This window comes from Chelonia mydas, chromosome 3 (assembly GCF_015237465.2).
Source record: "Chelonia mydas isolate rCheMyd1 chromosome 3, rCheMyd1.pri.v2, whole genome shotgun sequence".
Taxonomy (NCBI): domain Eukaryota; kingdom Metazoa; phylum Chordata; order Testudines; family Cheloniidae; genus Chelonia; species Chelonia mydas.
The window spans coordinates 102247510-102263239 of record NC_057851.1 but is presented as its reverse complement, the minus strand read 5'-3'; the positions used below and the strand labels follow the sequence as shown (position 1 = coordinate 102263239).

General features: G+C 41.2%; 2 protein-coding genes across 18 annotated transcripts in view; one reads left to right on the top strand and one right to left on the bottom strand.

Annotated features, from left to right (window-relative positions):
- The window catches only part of NHSL1 (NHS like 1), a 248368-nt gene extending 234510 nt beyond the window's left edge, over positions 1-13858 (top strand). For 11 of the 17 annotated variants that reach the window (XM_043543033.1, XM_043543030.1, XM_043543019.1 and 8 more), the window contains 3 exons: positions 1402-4854; positions 5427-5556; positions 11595-13858. In XM_043543033.1, the coding sequence (XP_043398968.1) occupies positions 1402-4854; positions 5427-5556; positions 11595-12327 (4316 nt within the window). In that variant the 3' untranslated portion in view covers positions 12328-13858. Of the gene's footprint in view, positions 1-1401; positions 4855-5426; positions 5557-5955; positions 6008-11594 lie in introns of all 17 variants that reach the window. The other 6 variants (XM_043543029.1, XM_043543023.1, XM_043543020.1 and 3 more) reach the window with 2 other exon arrangements.
- HEBP2 (heme binding protein 2) overlaps positions 5699-15730 on the bottom strand; it is a 28623-nt gene continuing 18591 nt past the window's right edge. The window contains exon 6 of the mRNA XM_037894868.2: positions 5699-7458. Coding sequence (XP_037750796.1) covers positions 7342-7458 — 117 coding nt within the window. The 3' untranslated portion in view covers positions 5699-7341. The remainder of the gene's footprint in view (positions 7459-15730) is intronic.

The following is a 15730-nucleotide window of genomic DNA, read 5'->3' as shown; positions in this document are numbered from 1 at the left end:
TGTTTAGCAAATAAGAAAGAAAGCAGATAGTGGGCGAGGGTGCCAACTCAGACACGCCACTGGGTCATTTCTGAGAGCAGCTTGCAGGCAGGCGTTTTAAAGCATCCACTTTCCCTCTGTTCCAGCTGTTTTTAGTGCCGTAGCAAGAGTCCAAATCTGTAGATGCGGGCTCTGAGACTCACTGCAGTAGGTTTTAAAAGACAGTGTAGACAGACTCTTTCCTCTGCTGCCTCTTCCGTTTGCAGTTTACTGTAGTAGCACAACTGCAGTGGGGAGTAAGAGCCCTTCCAGTCCAGTTTTAAATGCTGTTTAAAGAACAATAGATATGGTGGTAATTTTTTTTCTTGGCACAAAGACCTATAAAGGTATAAATCTATAATAACCTGATGGTCCTTTCTGTTGATTTAGTAATAGCTGTATAGAGGGCTTCTAGGCCCTGCAGTAATACAAATAATAAATAACTATGATGATATATCTTGAACTAATACATTCTTCATCCTTTGACTTCCAAGTCTGTTTACCCCAGGCTATGGTATTTGCCTCATAAAAAGGAAGCACAGTGGTCTTCAGCATCTCTGTTTGCTTTTTAAATAAGGGATGTGGGTATTTGATGGTGCTGGTCATTGGAAGATCATTGGTTGAATTATTTTTCTTGGTTCTTCCAAACCCTCCCCCCCCCCTCCGTTTTCTTCTTTTACTGTATATACAAAATAGTTCCACCGGGAAATGGTATTTAATCCTTTACAGATTTAGGGAATATTTTATTTGTATTGCTTTCATTAATCATTTGCTTTATTTGTGATACAACTCCTCCCACTGTCAATTCTTTAGCCCACACAAAGATTTGAAGAGATACTGGTGCCTTCTGAAGGACTTTGAAAAGAATAGTGTTTAGAAACAGTTTAGCAGATTTTAATTTTTTTTGAAGAATTTCTTTTCTTTATTCTTTGTTTCCCAAGATGTTAACACAGAACCAAGATTTCCATTTCTCAGGCTTTTGTCTGTTCCTGCTGCTTCCCTTCTGGAAGCCGTGCAGTATTATTTGGTGTGTAACAAAGTGGGTTGCTGTGGAAATTATCATCATGTCATAAATAGAAGATGTCATGTGGAATAAGCAGTGGGAACACACAGGATTCCATAAGCTAACAGTCCCTTGTAATAAAGAAAATGGGAAGAGAAATGCAGAAAATATACAATACATAGGCAGAGTTTGTTGGTACTGCATGGTTTTTCAGAAGGCACGAACATCTTTCCACAGCTCTATAACCTCCAAGGGCAATGGGAACAATGATCTAGTAATGAATGTGACATATGATGTCTTTTACATTAATAAGAACATGGAAATAGTGAAGTAAGTACTTGTATTTTCGAGGGATAATTGTTGTTTTATTTTGACTCCAGCAGTTGGCACTGGCCAAAGTGACTTCCGTGGGCATTCGATGTATGTCCCAGATCACTATTCCACATTAGGGAGACTAGACAGTTACCGCTCTGCTATGCAGCGATCTGAAACCAAGGACACCAGCTGCCAGACAGAGGAAGTCAAAGTTGTGCCCCCTTCAGTGAGAAGAATACGAGCACAGAAAGGACAAGGGATTGCGGCCCAGATGTCACAGTTCTCCAGCTCATCTGGAAACATGTCTGTGATGAGTGATTCCGCTGGGGTCATATTTGTCTCTCGCCTAAATAACGACATGGGTTTTCATAGCCTGCCTCGACCTGGAGCAAGAGTGTCTCTGCAGTCACTAGAACAAAGGCAGAGCATCTCTAACCAGACAGAAGACATCACTGGCACTTTGTCACACCAGATAAGCAAGTTGCAGGTTGATAATAGTGTGGTCCATATAAGGAATAACCCTAGGACTGGGACACTGCCAAGGCCAAAGTCCCAAGAGATGAGAAGTTATGAGAGTGAAAAAGCTGCAAGCCCAGCATGTGTGGTCTCTCCTCATTCTACATATTCAACCAGCATCATACCAAATGCCACGATATCATCCTCTTCAGAAGTTATTGTGATTCATACCACCCAGAGTGCTGGACCATTGGATAGTAAAATCACCAGCTCACCTTCCTACACAAAACCCAGAGACAGTCCTGTTGCCAACAATGCAGTAAGCATGAAAGAAGATCACCATTCTTCTAGTGGTAACTGGAGTGAGAGCAGCTCAACGCGCCACTCACAGACCTCAGACACTATCTCGTCTAATGCTACCATGATGCTCTCCCTTGGTGACTCAGCAGTATCTCTCAGCACTCCAGGAAATGTGGAGAATGGGTCCCAAAGTATGAGCGATAGCTGTAGAAACAATCTCCCTTTCCAAGGCCACTCCCAGGATAGCGATGGCAGGAGTGAATCCAGTTTTTCAGGGGACAGATCACAAAGCAACAGTATAAACAGCACAGAGCACTGGGTGTACAAATCTAGAGAAAATGATGAGACTCCCTCACACAAGCCAGCCTATGCCAGTGCAGGTTATTCCACTCCTGTAAGCAATGTGAGTAGCAGCAGCCTAGAGAGAACTTCTGTGAAAGAAGATTCAAGTTCTCTGTATTCACTGGACCATGATGGTTACTACACTACCATGCATATGGACTCTGGGCTCAAGTCAGGTAAACTTTGCAATAGTAATAATGGTTTTGGAAACCCCAGGCACAGTGTGATTAATGTTTTTGATGGAAATGAGAAGAAAAATCAAGACGAACGGTCAAGCAACAGTGACAAATCCCTCATACGAAATATATCTTTGAAAAAGGCAAAGAAGCCACCTCTTCCACCATCCAGAACAGACTCTCTCAGAAGGATCCCAAAGAAAAAAACCCAGTCAAGCGGACAGTTACTTGATGAAACACTAATCGCTACCCTCCAGCATTCACTGCAGTTAAACCTTCCGTGCAAAAATGGTAGCTCCCCATCCCAAAGTCCATGCAGTGATTATGAGGATCCCTGGGTGCTGCGCTCTCGCAGCCAGAGCTCCGTCAGCGCAAGTAGCAGCATGATGTCCACAACAGCTCCAAATATGTACTCTCTCTGTACTGTCACCCCATCACAGAGTGACACAAGCAGCATCAAATCAGAATATGCTGACCAATGGGGTTACTACAGCGACTATGCTGGGATGCCAGACGATCAGTTCAAATGCCCAGTGGCTCGTTCTGCAAGCACTACAGCCACCCTCAATGATTACAGCATCAGCCACCTCAATGACGGCTCAAGGGCTTCTACGCCTTCTACGCCCCAAGTGGCCAGTGGACTGGCCAAACCAAAGAACACTTCTCCAGAGAAGTCTCACAGAGTCACATCACCATCTAGTGGGTATTCTAGTCAATCAAATACACCCACAGCACTTACTCCGGTGCCTGTGTTTTTAAAATCCACGTCACCAGCAAATGGGAAACCCAAGTTGAAACCGAAAGTGCCTGAGAGAAAATCCTCTCTGCTATCTTCAGTATCCATCTCTTCATCCTCCACTTCTCTCTCTTCTAATACATCTAATGAAGGGAGTGTGAACATGAAGAAACTGGACCCAGCCCTGACCTCCCTTCCTGATGCTGCTGGTCCTCCACCTCCGACACCTCCACATTTCCCTGATCATCCTCTTCCTCCTCCGCCCCCTGCCCCAGCAGATGGAATCGATCTGCCTCCACTACCAGCCTCTCCCAGCTTCCCCCCACCCCCGCCAGAAGCTGTTATAAATTCTTCCTTTCCCCTGAGTGGTCCATGGTTTCCTTCTCCAACACAGGAAACGTCCTTCAGTCCTTTTTCTGCCCCTTCTGCTCCCCTTCCATCCCCTTCTTCCTCCATTTTCCCCAATGTAGTACCTCCACCAGCACCACCTCTTGACCCCAAACTGACACAAGATGCAACTAAATTCACACCATATTCTTTTAAGAAATGTAATCAGGATGATTCTGGCTACAAGGCAGTGAAACAGCCAGCCAACAAGCAAGACTCCAGTAGGCCTGTAATGCCCTTAATAACCACCAAAGCACTGCAAATGGTACAACTGAGGTCTGTGAAAAAATGTACAGGCGCACAGACTGAACAATCAGCTGGATCTATTTCTGAAGCCAACCCTCAGGAAAAAGCAACTATAATTTTCTCACCACAGCCTCCTCTAAAACCATCTCTTTCACTAAGGCTCAGTGTTAGCCTGGATGAAGAAACGAAAACTCATAGTCCTTCCTTCAAAAACTTAGTTCAAACTCCTCCTCAGAGTTCACTTCCAGATCTCAGTGACAGTGCACCTGAGACCAGCAGTGGTCAAAATCCTGGAAATGCAGCAGGTCTAATGCAAACCTTTGAAGCTGATGTATCGGGAACAAACATTGAAGAAGCACCTCAGTCTCCTGTGCAGAATGAAAAATCTCACTCTGGCCTTATTAGTACACCATTTCAGGTGCCATCGGGGTCTCCGAGCAAGACTCAGGGTATATCTCCAAACAAGAAGCCACCTCCTATTTCGAAGAAACCCAAACTGTTCCTCATTGTGCCACCTCCGCAGCTAGATTTTACAGCAGAAAAAAAAGCTAACGTGAGTGATCCTGTCAGAGGCACATCAAGTCCAACTAGGAGAGAGATTGCACATTACGAAGAAGCAAAAAATTGTCTTACAGATGGACTCAGTTCCAATGAGATGGACTCGGGCAGCTTGGTTCCTGAGGGAGGAGCTGCTGGTTCCACCTTCTTTGAAACAGTAGAAACCAATGTCTGTATGGTACAGCCTGCTGCATCACCAGTTCAAGAAGCTCCCAAGCAGGAGCAGCAGACCACTTTGGATGAAGGAAGCAGTTCAGACAGCAATGGAGATGACAGTAGTAACACTGACAGACATCTATCTCAAGAGGATGAAAGTGGTAAGTCTCTCTTCTTTTATCCTTCAGGAGAAGCAGGAGCTAGTTTACTAATGATGTGGGGGGGGGAAGTGTGATAGCTTTCAAATTTTCACCCATAGAAAGGCAGGTGTGATACTAGACTAAAAATCATAAGGATAATTACAGGGCTCGGATTAATCCCTGATAAAGAGTCTCTATTTCCGTCTTACCCTCTAGTCAGAAAAGCAGTGGAGATACAAGCAGTATTTTATTAACTGCATCATCTGTTTTAAAAATCCTAGGAAAACCTGATTAGATTGAAGAATTTCGGTGACTAGTTTTAATTGAAGCCCTAAAAAAAAAAAAAATCTTAAAATGTAATTTTGTGCTGTGTATATGTAAACAAACATAGGCATTTCAGACACTGCAGTTCCCCCCGCCCCCCCCCAAAAAATTGTGAAATCAGAGAAATACTGAGAAAACAGTATGTTCAGTACATCCCTTCAATGTTTCACTTACTGTAGTGAAGAATGCAGAGGGATGCTTTAGCAGATAATGTGCAGTTTGGGACTCCGGTGACGGCCTATCTGTATTTTTTTATTCCTTCTGATTAGCTGAGGTGTTTGAGACAGACACAACAAATAATTCATCACTGCCAAGCAACAGTTACAGGGCAGGGAATGAGGAAGTGGCAACGCCAGCTAGACCGAGAACTACTGAGGATCTGTTTGCAGCCATTCACAGGTACTGCAGAAGTTGCCGTCCACTAACTCTCTCACAATTCAGTTAATAGTCTCCTCCAAAGAAACCTAATTTTTATCATTTTTGTTTTTACTACAAAACCCTCTTTATTTTCTAGTAAATATCTGAAGTAGGAAATCAGTAATAAACACAAGAACGTGCATTTTATTGCTTTATAATAATATTTAACTAATTCCACATTAAAAATTGCTCACAGTTGAACCAGTTTTGATAACCCTACAAATCTCCTGACCCCTGAAAATGTCATGTTACACCTTGTTTATATTGTATTATTCTTAATCTGCCTGATTAACTTTACTTTTGCTTTCTCTGTGTATCTTTTTGTTTTCATTCCCTTTCCCCTTCATCCCTTTTACTCTCCTTCGCTGTTATATGGTGCAGTTTGGGACAGAGGCTCAACGCTAATGCTTCATGGCAAGCGTGGCTTAAACTGGCAAGTAACATAATATATTAGTCATATGGAAAAACATATGACAAGTGTGGATTATAGTTTGCCATAATCCAGTCTGAAGTGGGGTATTTTGTGTCAAACTGGTTTAGCAATGAAGACTGCAATACAGATTCCATGCATCATTCCCCTGTTTAAAAAAAACCCCAACTCAATAGGTACCTGATTTTTCATTTAGCTTTTTTTAGATTTAAAAAAAAACCCAACACTTCAGTGAGAAGCAGGTACACCATTTAACCCAGCAAGTAGGCAGAAAAAAATTACCTACGATTGGAACAGTTGAAGAACTTGCATTTGGAATGTGTGGGGTGATGGTGCCATCTTATGGCCATGTAGTTTTCTTCAAAACACATATGGGCCAAATTTCCAAAGGGTCATTGTAATTGCTTACTTGCACTCACTAGGAGTGTAATTAATCAGTTTGTGCACACAGTTTGTGTGGCTTTTCCATCACAAATATTAGAAAAGAGGAAGTCTTGTGGTTAATGCATATGACTAGGAATCAGGACACTCAGGACGCATTTATTATTTAATTTGTGAAATAATCCTCTCCATTTTAGATATTATATCACAACGTTGGCTTTCCCTAACTCTTTGATATCCCTTAAAAAAAGAAAATTGTGATATAATGCCTGAAGCTGAAAGAATTATTGTACAAAGGAAATACTGGTTTCTTGAGGGCAATATTTTACATTATATACACACAAAGGTTCACTCTGTATGGAATACATACATGGAATTAATGTGTGTATATTTGTGTGTGTAGATATATCTATACACACACATACACAAAATATAAAAATAAAATAGAGCTGGCAGTGATGCCTATAGTTAATATTACCTGAGACTTCTCTTTAAAAGACCCCAGTTTTCAGTTGCTTATAATTTTGCTAAACTTTAACTACTAGGGCTGAAATTTTCCATGTTACGTGTCTGCTTCAGGCTGAATTTTCAGGAAAGTTTGAGCAAAAAATGATTTAGTTGTTTGAGAACAAGACTAGGAAAAAATAAGATTGCTTTGGCCATGTTAAAACACTCTTCTCTCGCTCCCCCTTCTTCCTCCCTCCCCTTTCATTGAGAAGGTCCCATGTCTCCATGCTTTGGAACAGGGACTTGAAATTTGGCAAGGAATTCAGCCTAGGTTAGAGATGTGCCTTTTACTCTCCCTGTGAAATTTGGCTGAATAATAAACCTCTGAAAATCTTGGTTTGTGCATGTTCCAGGCTGGCAGCAAATGTTCCATCTTCACTGAGGATACTGCATACCCTCAGAGCTCCAAGCCAACCACACTGAGCGTGCTCCTCCGACTCACTCAGTGTTCATTGAGCATGCTTCAGCCTAGGAAACTGCAAATGTGTCCCTTTGGCAGCTGCATGAGAGCCTGGACTCGGAGTGTTCAGTGTTTGTAGCAGCCTGCCACAATTTCTCCAAAGAACCTAAGAGAGAGAAGGGAAAAGACCATTTTTAACCATTTATATTTCAGCCAAATCTGAATGGAATTTCATGGCGGAGAAGAGGGGGAAGGCATCTCTCTAGACCAGGGGTGGGCAAACTTTTTGGCCTGAGGGCCACATGGGGGTTCCAAAACTGTACTGAGGGCCAGGTAGGGAAGGCTGTGCCTCCCCAAACAGCCTGGCCCCCGCCCCCTTCCACTTCCCGCCCCTGACTGCTCCCCTTCAGAACCCCCCACCCATTCAACCCCCCCACCCCCCCGCTCCTTGTCCCCTGACTGCCCCGACCACTATCCATTCCCATGCCCCCAGGACTCCCACGCCTATCCAACCCCCCCAGTTACCCGTCCCCTGACACACACCCCAGAACCTCCACCCCATCCAACCACTCCCTGTCTCCTGACTGCTCCCCTCTCCCCCCGGGACTGCCTGCCCCTTATCCAACCTCCCTTCCCCCTTACCATGCCGCTTAGAGCACCCGGACTGGCAGCTGTGCCACTCGGCCGGAGCCAGCCACACCCCTGCGCAGTCTAGAGCACTGGGGCAGGCTGGCGGTTCTTGAAGCTGTGCTGCCCAGCAGGAGCTTGCCACCCAGAGCGCTGGCAGCACAGCGAGCTGAGGCTGCAGGGGAGGGGAGACAGCAGGGGAGGGGCCGGGGGCTAGCCTCCCCGGCTGGGAGCTCAAGGGCCAGGCAGGAGGGTCCTGTGAGCCACAGTTTGCCCACCTCTGCTCTAGACCCTTGGGATTCTTCCTGAAAAATAGCCAAGGCAGGCTGCAAACAGTGGAGCTGTAAGAGCTTTTTAAAGACAAGATCACAATAATCCTTTATAAGTGGAAAGTGTGAGGCAACTTCTATATAGGGGTCACTAAAGCTACCCCTGTATAACATATAAATGCGTATACTTAAAATTCAAGCATTATTCTCCCTGGCTGCGTAGGCCCTGACACAGAGATTGACTTAGATAGGGTCTTGGACCAGGTCTTGGTCCTGGTCTTGGACAACACTCTTACAATATTTCCCCCCCTTATACTCCTTAATATTGCCTGTCCTCCCTCACAGTGGATAGGTGCCAGCACTGCACTTTTCTCTCAGCTAGAAAGATGTAAGCAGCATCATTTGAAAATTACACCAGTTACACAATAAGTTGACTACAGGTGTGTAATAGGTGGGATGCACCAGAACTCCTCCAACACAAAGGGTCCTGAGAGTACTCCCGATATCATGTGGCTACATCCTCTTGCTGCCTCAAGCTTAGACAATGTACTGTATTTTGGCATCTCGTTTTCTGTTGGTAGGCCATCATGCAAAATGCATCTGAGCGTGCCATGGAGAAAGCTCAGCCTCTGGCAGAAATGGGGATGAAACATTGCATCAGAATGTCCTTAGGTGTACATGGGGTTGTACCATTTATGGTTTTAATAAGGGGAATGGTCTGTATTGTACAAGTCTTTTTGTAAATAATAACATGTAATTTGATGTGTAAATCTTGCATTTGCAACAAGTGCTGAGAGTCATTTTTAATCCTTTGGTGATATTATATGTATTATAATACAGCATTAATACACTTTTTATATGTATTCTTACTTAGTCCACAGGTGCCAAGCATATAAGCTCCATAATGATGTTAAAACAGGCAATAAAAATCCAGTTCCCGCACACTTAGGCTCTTCTGATTTTTGCTGTTTTCTCTATAGTATTCATTTTTAAATTTAAAATCATGTAGCCCCTCTGGCTGCAAAGATAAATTTCATGTTGTAAGTTAGCAAATTTGTCTGCTCTTGGATCTGTAGTCAAACAGATGGGAGTCATAGAGCACCAACAGCATTGTGAATATCTGCCATTTATCTTGAAGGCCTGATTTTAAGCATTTAAATTCTTATTTTTAAAATCATTTGATCTAAAACCATAACATCTAGTTCTTTTTATTCAGACTTATCTTTTGTGTTGTTAACATGCATGACTATGTACATTTCCAAAGTAAAAGGCACAAAACTACATCCCTAAGCTCTCCTAAAGGAACCACGAGCAATAAACAGCATGTTTCTAAAGAATATATGCCAGACACACTGGACCGATATATTTTTTGTAGAGCTGTCAAGCGATTAAAAAAATTAACTGCGATTAATCGCGCTGTTAAACAATAATAGAATAAAATTTATTTAAATATTTTGGGGCGTTTTCTACATTTTCAAATATATTGATTTCAGTTACAACACAGAATACAAAGTGTACAGCGCTCTCTTTATATTCATTTTTGGTTACAAATATTTGCACTGTAAAAAACAGAAGAAATAGTATTTTTCAGTTCATCTAATACAAGTAATGTAGTGCAGTCTCTTCATCATGAAAGTTGAACTTACAAATGTAGAATTATGTACAAAAAAAAATATCTGCATTCAAAAATAAAACAATGTAAAACTTCAGAGCCTAAAGGTCCACTCAGTCCTACTTCTTGTTTAGCCAATCGCTAAGACAAACAAGTTTGTTTACAATTTGCAGGAGATAATGCTGCCCGCTTCTTGTTTACAATGTCACTTGAAAGTGAGAACAGGCATTCGCATGGCACTTTTGTAGCCAGCGTTGCAAGGTATTTATTTACGTGCCAGATGCACTAAGGAGTCATATGTCCCTTCATGCTTCAACCACCATTCCAGAGGATATGCGTCCATGCTGATTATGGGTTCTGCTCAATAACGATCCAAAGCGGAGCAGATCGACGCATGTTCATTTTCATCATCTGAGTCAGATGCCATCAGCAGAAGGTTGATTTTCTTTTTTGGTGGTTCAGGTTCTGTAGTTGCCACATCTGAGTATTGATTGTTCTTTTAAGACTTCTGAAAGCATGCTCCATACCTCGTCTCTCTCAGATTTTGGACGGTACGTCAGATTCTTAAACCTTGGGTCGAGTGCTGTAGCTATTTTTAGAAATCTCACATTGGTAAGAAATCTCTTTGCATTTTGTCAAATCTGCTGTGAAAGTGTTCTTAAAATGAACATGTGCTGAGTCATTATCCGATACTGCTATAACTGAAATATGTGGCAGAATGCGGGTAAAACAGAACAGGAGACATACAATTTAATTAACGCATTTTTTTTTTTTAATAAGCATCATCAGCATGGAGCATGTCTTCTGGAATGGTGGCCAAAGCATGAAGGGGCAAATGAATGTTGAGCATATCTGGCACGTAAATATCTTGCAACACTGGCTACAAAAGTGCCATGCGAATGCCTGTTCTCGCTTTCAGGTGATAACGCTACCTGCTTTTTATTTACATTATCTCCTGTAAATGTAAACAAACTTGTTTGTCTTTGTGATTGGCTGAAGAGGAAGTAGGACTGAGTGGACTTGTAGGCTCTAAAGTTTTACATTGCTTTGTTTTTGAGTGCAGTTATGTAACCAGAAAAAACCTGTACATTTGTAATTTGCACATTCATGATAAAGAGATTGCATTACGGTACTTATGAGGCGAACTGAAAAATACTATTTCTTTTGTTTATCATTTTTATAGTGCAAATATTTGTAATAAAAAATAATAATATAAAGTGAGCACTGTACACTTTGTATTCTGTGTTGTAATAGAAATCAATATATTTGAAAATGTAGAAAAACATTCAAAAATATTTAATAAATTTCAATTCGTATTCTGTTGCTTAACAATGTGTTTAATCATGATTAATGTTTTTAATCATGATTAACTTTTTTGAGTTAATCACATGAATTAACTGCAATTAATCAACAGCCCTAATTTTTTGTGATCAAATCCCAATATTGGTGGAGGAAAAAGAATGCAACCTATATCTAGATTTAGTCAAGTATTGGCTTCAGAAAATCTTGTTTGGAAAATAAGTTCAAATTGGCTTGGACATCAGCACCGTCAAATACAATAGATTCACTATTCCTATTCTGAGGAATAAGAATGGTGGATTTGTCTCTGACTCCTTTATGCCTCAAAGATCTGTTTTAATATATGCACAGGTTTGGTGGTGTCATTATTTATACTTCCTAGGTTGTTCCCCTCTCTGTTTAACGGTAACTTGCTGTCCTGCTTATTAGTTTGTTGACTAGACTTCCTTGTTTATTTGGGGGGAAAATGTTTTATTTTTATATTTAAAATCTCAGATCCAAAAGGAAAGTCCTTGGCCGCAAAGATTCTGAAGATGACCGCACCCGCAACCATTCTCCTTCACCCCCAGTAACACCCACTGGTGCTTCCCCAAATCTAGCTTCCCTCAAGCACGCAGGATCAATTCAGAGAAGCATTCGCAAGAGCAGCACCAGCAACGATAACTTCAAAGCCCTGCTGCTGAAGAAAGGGAGCCGCTCAGACACCAGTTCCCGCATGTCAGCAGCAGAGATGCTGAAGAATACAGATCCAAGGTTCCATCGAACGAAGTCAGACTCCGCCCTTGAGTTCCCTGACAGCCCTGTGAGCTGTTCACCCAGCAAGAACAAAAGGGCCCAGGAAGAATGGGCCAAGAGCGAAGGCCTGATGCCAAGGAGTATGTCCTTTTCCAGCACTAGGTATGGCAGGTCGCGAACACCACCCTCTGCTGCCAGCAGCAAGTACAACGTCCGGAACCGCATCCAGAGCAGCCCCATGACTGTTATTAGTGAGGGAGATGGGGAAGCAGTTGAACCAGCAGAGAGCAGGATCCGTAGGACTTTAAAAGAGCAGCAAGAGAGCCAGCTCGATGTGTTTGACAGCGATGAAATGGACATTAATGATTTTCCGTATGCTGAGGAGGCCGGTTCCAACGAGACCAAGGCTCCAACTCACCTAGATTTAATGACTCAACTCGTAAAACCGAATGCTTCAAAGAAGTGTCTAAGCCCTTCAGACGAAAAAAGTTAAGACGGGAGGACAAAGGCATTTGGTATTAGTCTTTCAGATGGTATATAGAATGAGTAAGCAACAGATCCCAGGAGAAAGCCCAGTCCAGAACAGTTTATTTTGCTAAGCATTTATTAATGAACTTCATATGTGCGTTGAACGCTGGAGCACTGATTGTTCTGCCTGGTTGGGTGGGGTAGGGTAGGGCTTGCTTTGAGTAGGTGGTCTGTGACTTTAAGGAAAGTAACAGTTGAACTTTTTCATAAGCCTTAAAAGTCCTGTCTGAGAGAGTCTCCTCAGATCCTTTGGGGTATGAATTTTTTGAGACTTTTTGATTGTGGGAGTAAAATTTAGAGTAAGTCTGAAAAGAAGATGGGAGGCTTCTGTGGTACAAAGGGGCAGTTGCTTTAAAGGCATTCTATTTCTGAGGCTTGGGAAGTGGATGAGATGCGTGGCCTGTTGGAGGTAGCAGGGCTCGTGCTGCACAGCTTCTTTTTTGTGTGTGCGCCTGTTAATTTAAGCATGTCATATTAATGTAAGAAGATCAATAGATTATGAATTGGTGTAGGTACATTTTTCCAGAGGAAAATATAAACTTGTAAAACCTAACACAGGAGAGTGGGCACAGTTGTAATACAGTACTAGCTGCTGTGCAGCCGTAGTGACAGTCTCACACACACACTCTCATTTCCAAGTGAATTGCTTACTTGATTGGAAACTGAGTGATCCCTTAGGAGAACTGAAATAACAGGATGCATATTTATAAAGAGAATGTAAGCAAATAATAGGAAAATGGGAGAGGAATATGCAATACACTGCCAGATTCGGAAAGTTTCAGGTGTCGGGAATGAAATTAATCACAAAACATGAATTTGAGAGTTTGCACCACAGAGTAGTGGTGGAGCCTTTCCATTTAAATTAAACATGGGGGTTACATTTTGCCAGAAGTTTTTCTTCCATTTATCAAAATGGGAAGACTTCTTATAACTTTCATCACTTGAAATGTCAAATACTTGCTAACTTTTGGTTACCAAAGAGTAAGTTAGTTATTTTCCTTTTTGATTTGCCTGCAGTATTTCTATTTTTAGAAGAAAAAAATTTTTTAGCAAGGTTTGTTTTATTTTATTGTATATTTTACTGATGGTAATAAAAATGTTTAATGGTTTTCATTTGTAAAGAAAATAGTTGATTAAAACTGAAACATTGGCTGGAGTTTTTGGTTCATAGTAGGAAGGAAGCTTTGAATTTTTAAAAGGATTTTTGCATCATTTGATGGTTTGTGCAGTTTTTATATTGATTGTAAATAATGGGCTGTTAAATACCTTTTGATCTTCCCACTTTAGAATTTATACATTTTTAGACTGCTTTAAGAAGAAACACTCGCTTTGTAGATTATTTATTTTAGTGAAATATGCTTGTAGTCCCTTTCTTCAATCCCTTACTTGTTAGTAATGTAAATTTCTGGGGCCTTCACGTAACTCATCCCTTCAAAAGAGGGGTATGATGACAATGCTGTGACTCTGCTTAAATAAAACAAGGCTGCCAATTGCTATCTTGTCTTTTGAATTGATAACATCTGTCAAAAGTTGCAGCCAACATTTTGTGCTCTTATATAGAAAACCATGCATCTAACTACAGTACTAACATCCAGTTCATATAGCGAAACTTACACTTTAGTGGCATCTAACAATTTTTGGTATCTCTTCATCCCATTTTTACATATATTTTGGGACGGACCCAATTGCAATGAATAGGCCTAAAGAAATCCTAACTCATCTCCAACCTCCACCCCATACTGTTTACTATATAATTTTCTCAGATGTTACTGCTCCTCCTCACTTCTTTGCTATCGGTCCCAGGGAACTAGAGTTCTTGAAGCAGCAGATGAGGGGTTAAATCAGTGGGAGCCAGTTTACCCATAATATGGGCTCTGCAGTGCTGCATGTTTAAATCCCTGGAACACTGGAACTGTGAAAAGCAAACTTTCTATGCTTCAAATACGTTGAGCAGATGAAAATACCAGATATATGCATTTGATTATTGGAACCAAGTGAAAACTAATTCAGCTAACCAACATTTAAAATAATTGTTAATACCGATCCGAGCTATTTACAGCTATAAAGACATTTTGCAAAAAAAAAAAAAAAAATGCACAAGTACTACATGTTGAATAAAAGTTGTAATAAAGGGGAATCACACATGGTTATCATTTTTCTTCCTACGCCAATCAAATATTAAATGTAGAGCTCCATATTTTCATGTAACAGTTAGCACTTACATTTTCAAAACGCTGCACAAATGTTAACTAATCTCATAACACCATCTTGAGAGGGAGGTAATTATTCCCATTTTGCAGATGGGAGACTAAAGGGCCTGATGCTTCTAGTGTGTAAGTACATGTAGGAACTGAGTTCAGTGTGGTCTGTTCACATCTATGGTTGCAGGATCAGGCTCTCAGGCAAATGCCCAAGCCACCCAGCAACTCAATGGCAGATCTGGTATATAAATAAGAACTTAGGGCTGGAAACCACAAACTCCTGTGTTCAGTCACAGCTCCATAGTTAAGGTTGAGTTGAATTTTGCATATGCATTTTGACAAAAATAACATATGACAATATGATTTATCAAAACAGATACAATACCCAATTCCACTGTTCAGAGGTATCTAATTCGGAACTAGAAAAGAGAGAAATCGATGAATCAGGTGGTTGCTATAGGAACACACTTCATTCAATGTAAGGCTTATATAGTAAAATATATTCTAATCAGATTATAGACATCTTTGTTCCAAGTAGTGCCTCTGGAATCTGGTGATGTCCCCTGTCTTCAGTCCCTGTACCTCCTCAGTCAGTGATCTGTACTGAATTTTCTGATATGTACACAAGTACTCCTCAGCAGCATATTCTTAGGCCAGGTCTAATTTTGTCCACATCGTAATGTTGAGTAGGGATGTGGGTTCTTTTACATATCTATGCTAGCATTTTATTTCACTAACCAAACTGGTAGAAGCAACACCAGCAGCAAAAGTACTTTTTTGCCCGTATACGCTCTGTCTACATTAGGAGGATTTTGGTGATATAGCTCTATTGCTATGACTTTTGAAATGTAGACTAGGCCTTAGAAAATCTCCACTAACCATATCCAGGGAGTTGGAGGGGAGAAAATGCAACCCTCAGCCCTATGCAACTAAACAAAGATTTTTCATCCAAATCCTTCATTAGTGTTACTGTTGGAAGGCTTGTTTGCATATCCTCCAACTAGTTGTTTGACTGTTGATGTGAATCAGAAATGATTACTGAATCTACCTAGCTATGATATGATTTTCAGTTTTCCTCTTCTTTGCTCACTTGCTTTTCAATTCCATTGAGTATTCTCTCAAGTTTGCTCTTTATTAACTAATTTTATACTTCTTTAGCTCTGACAA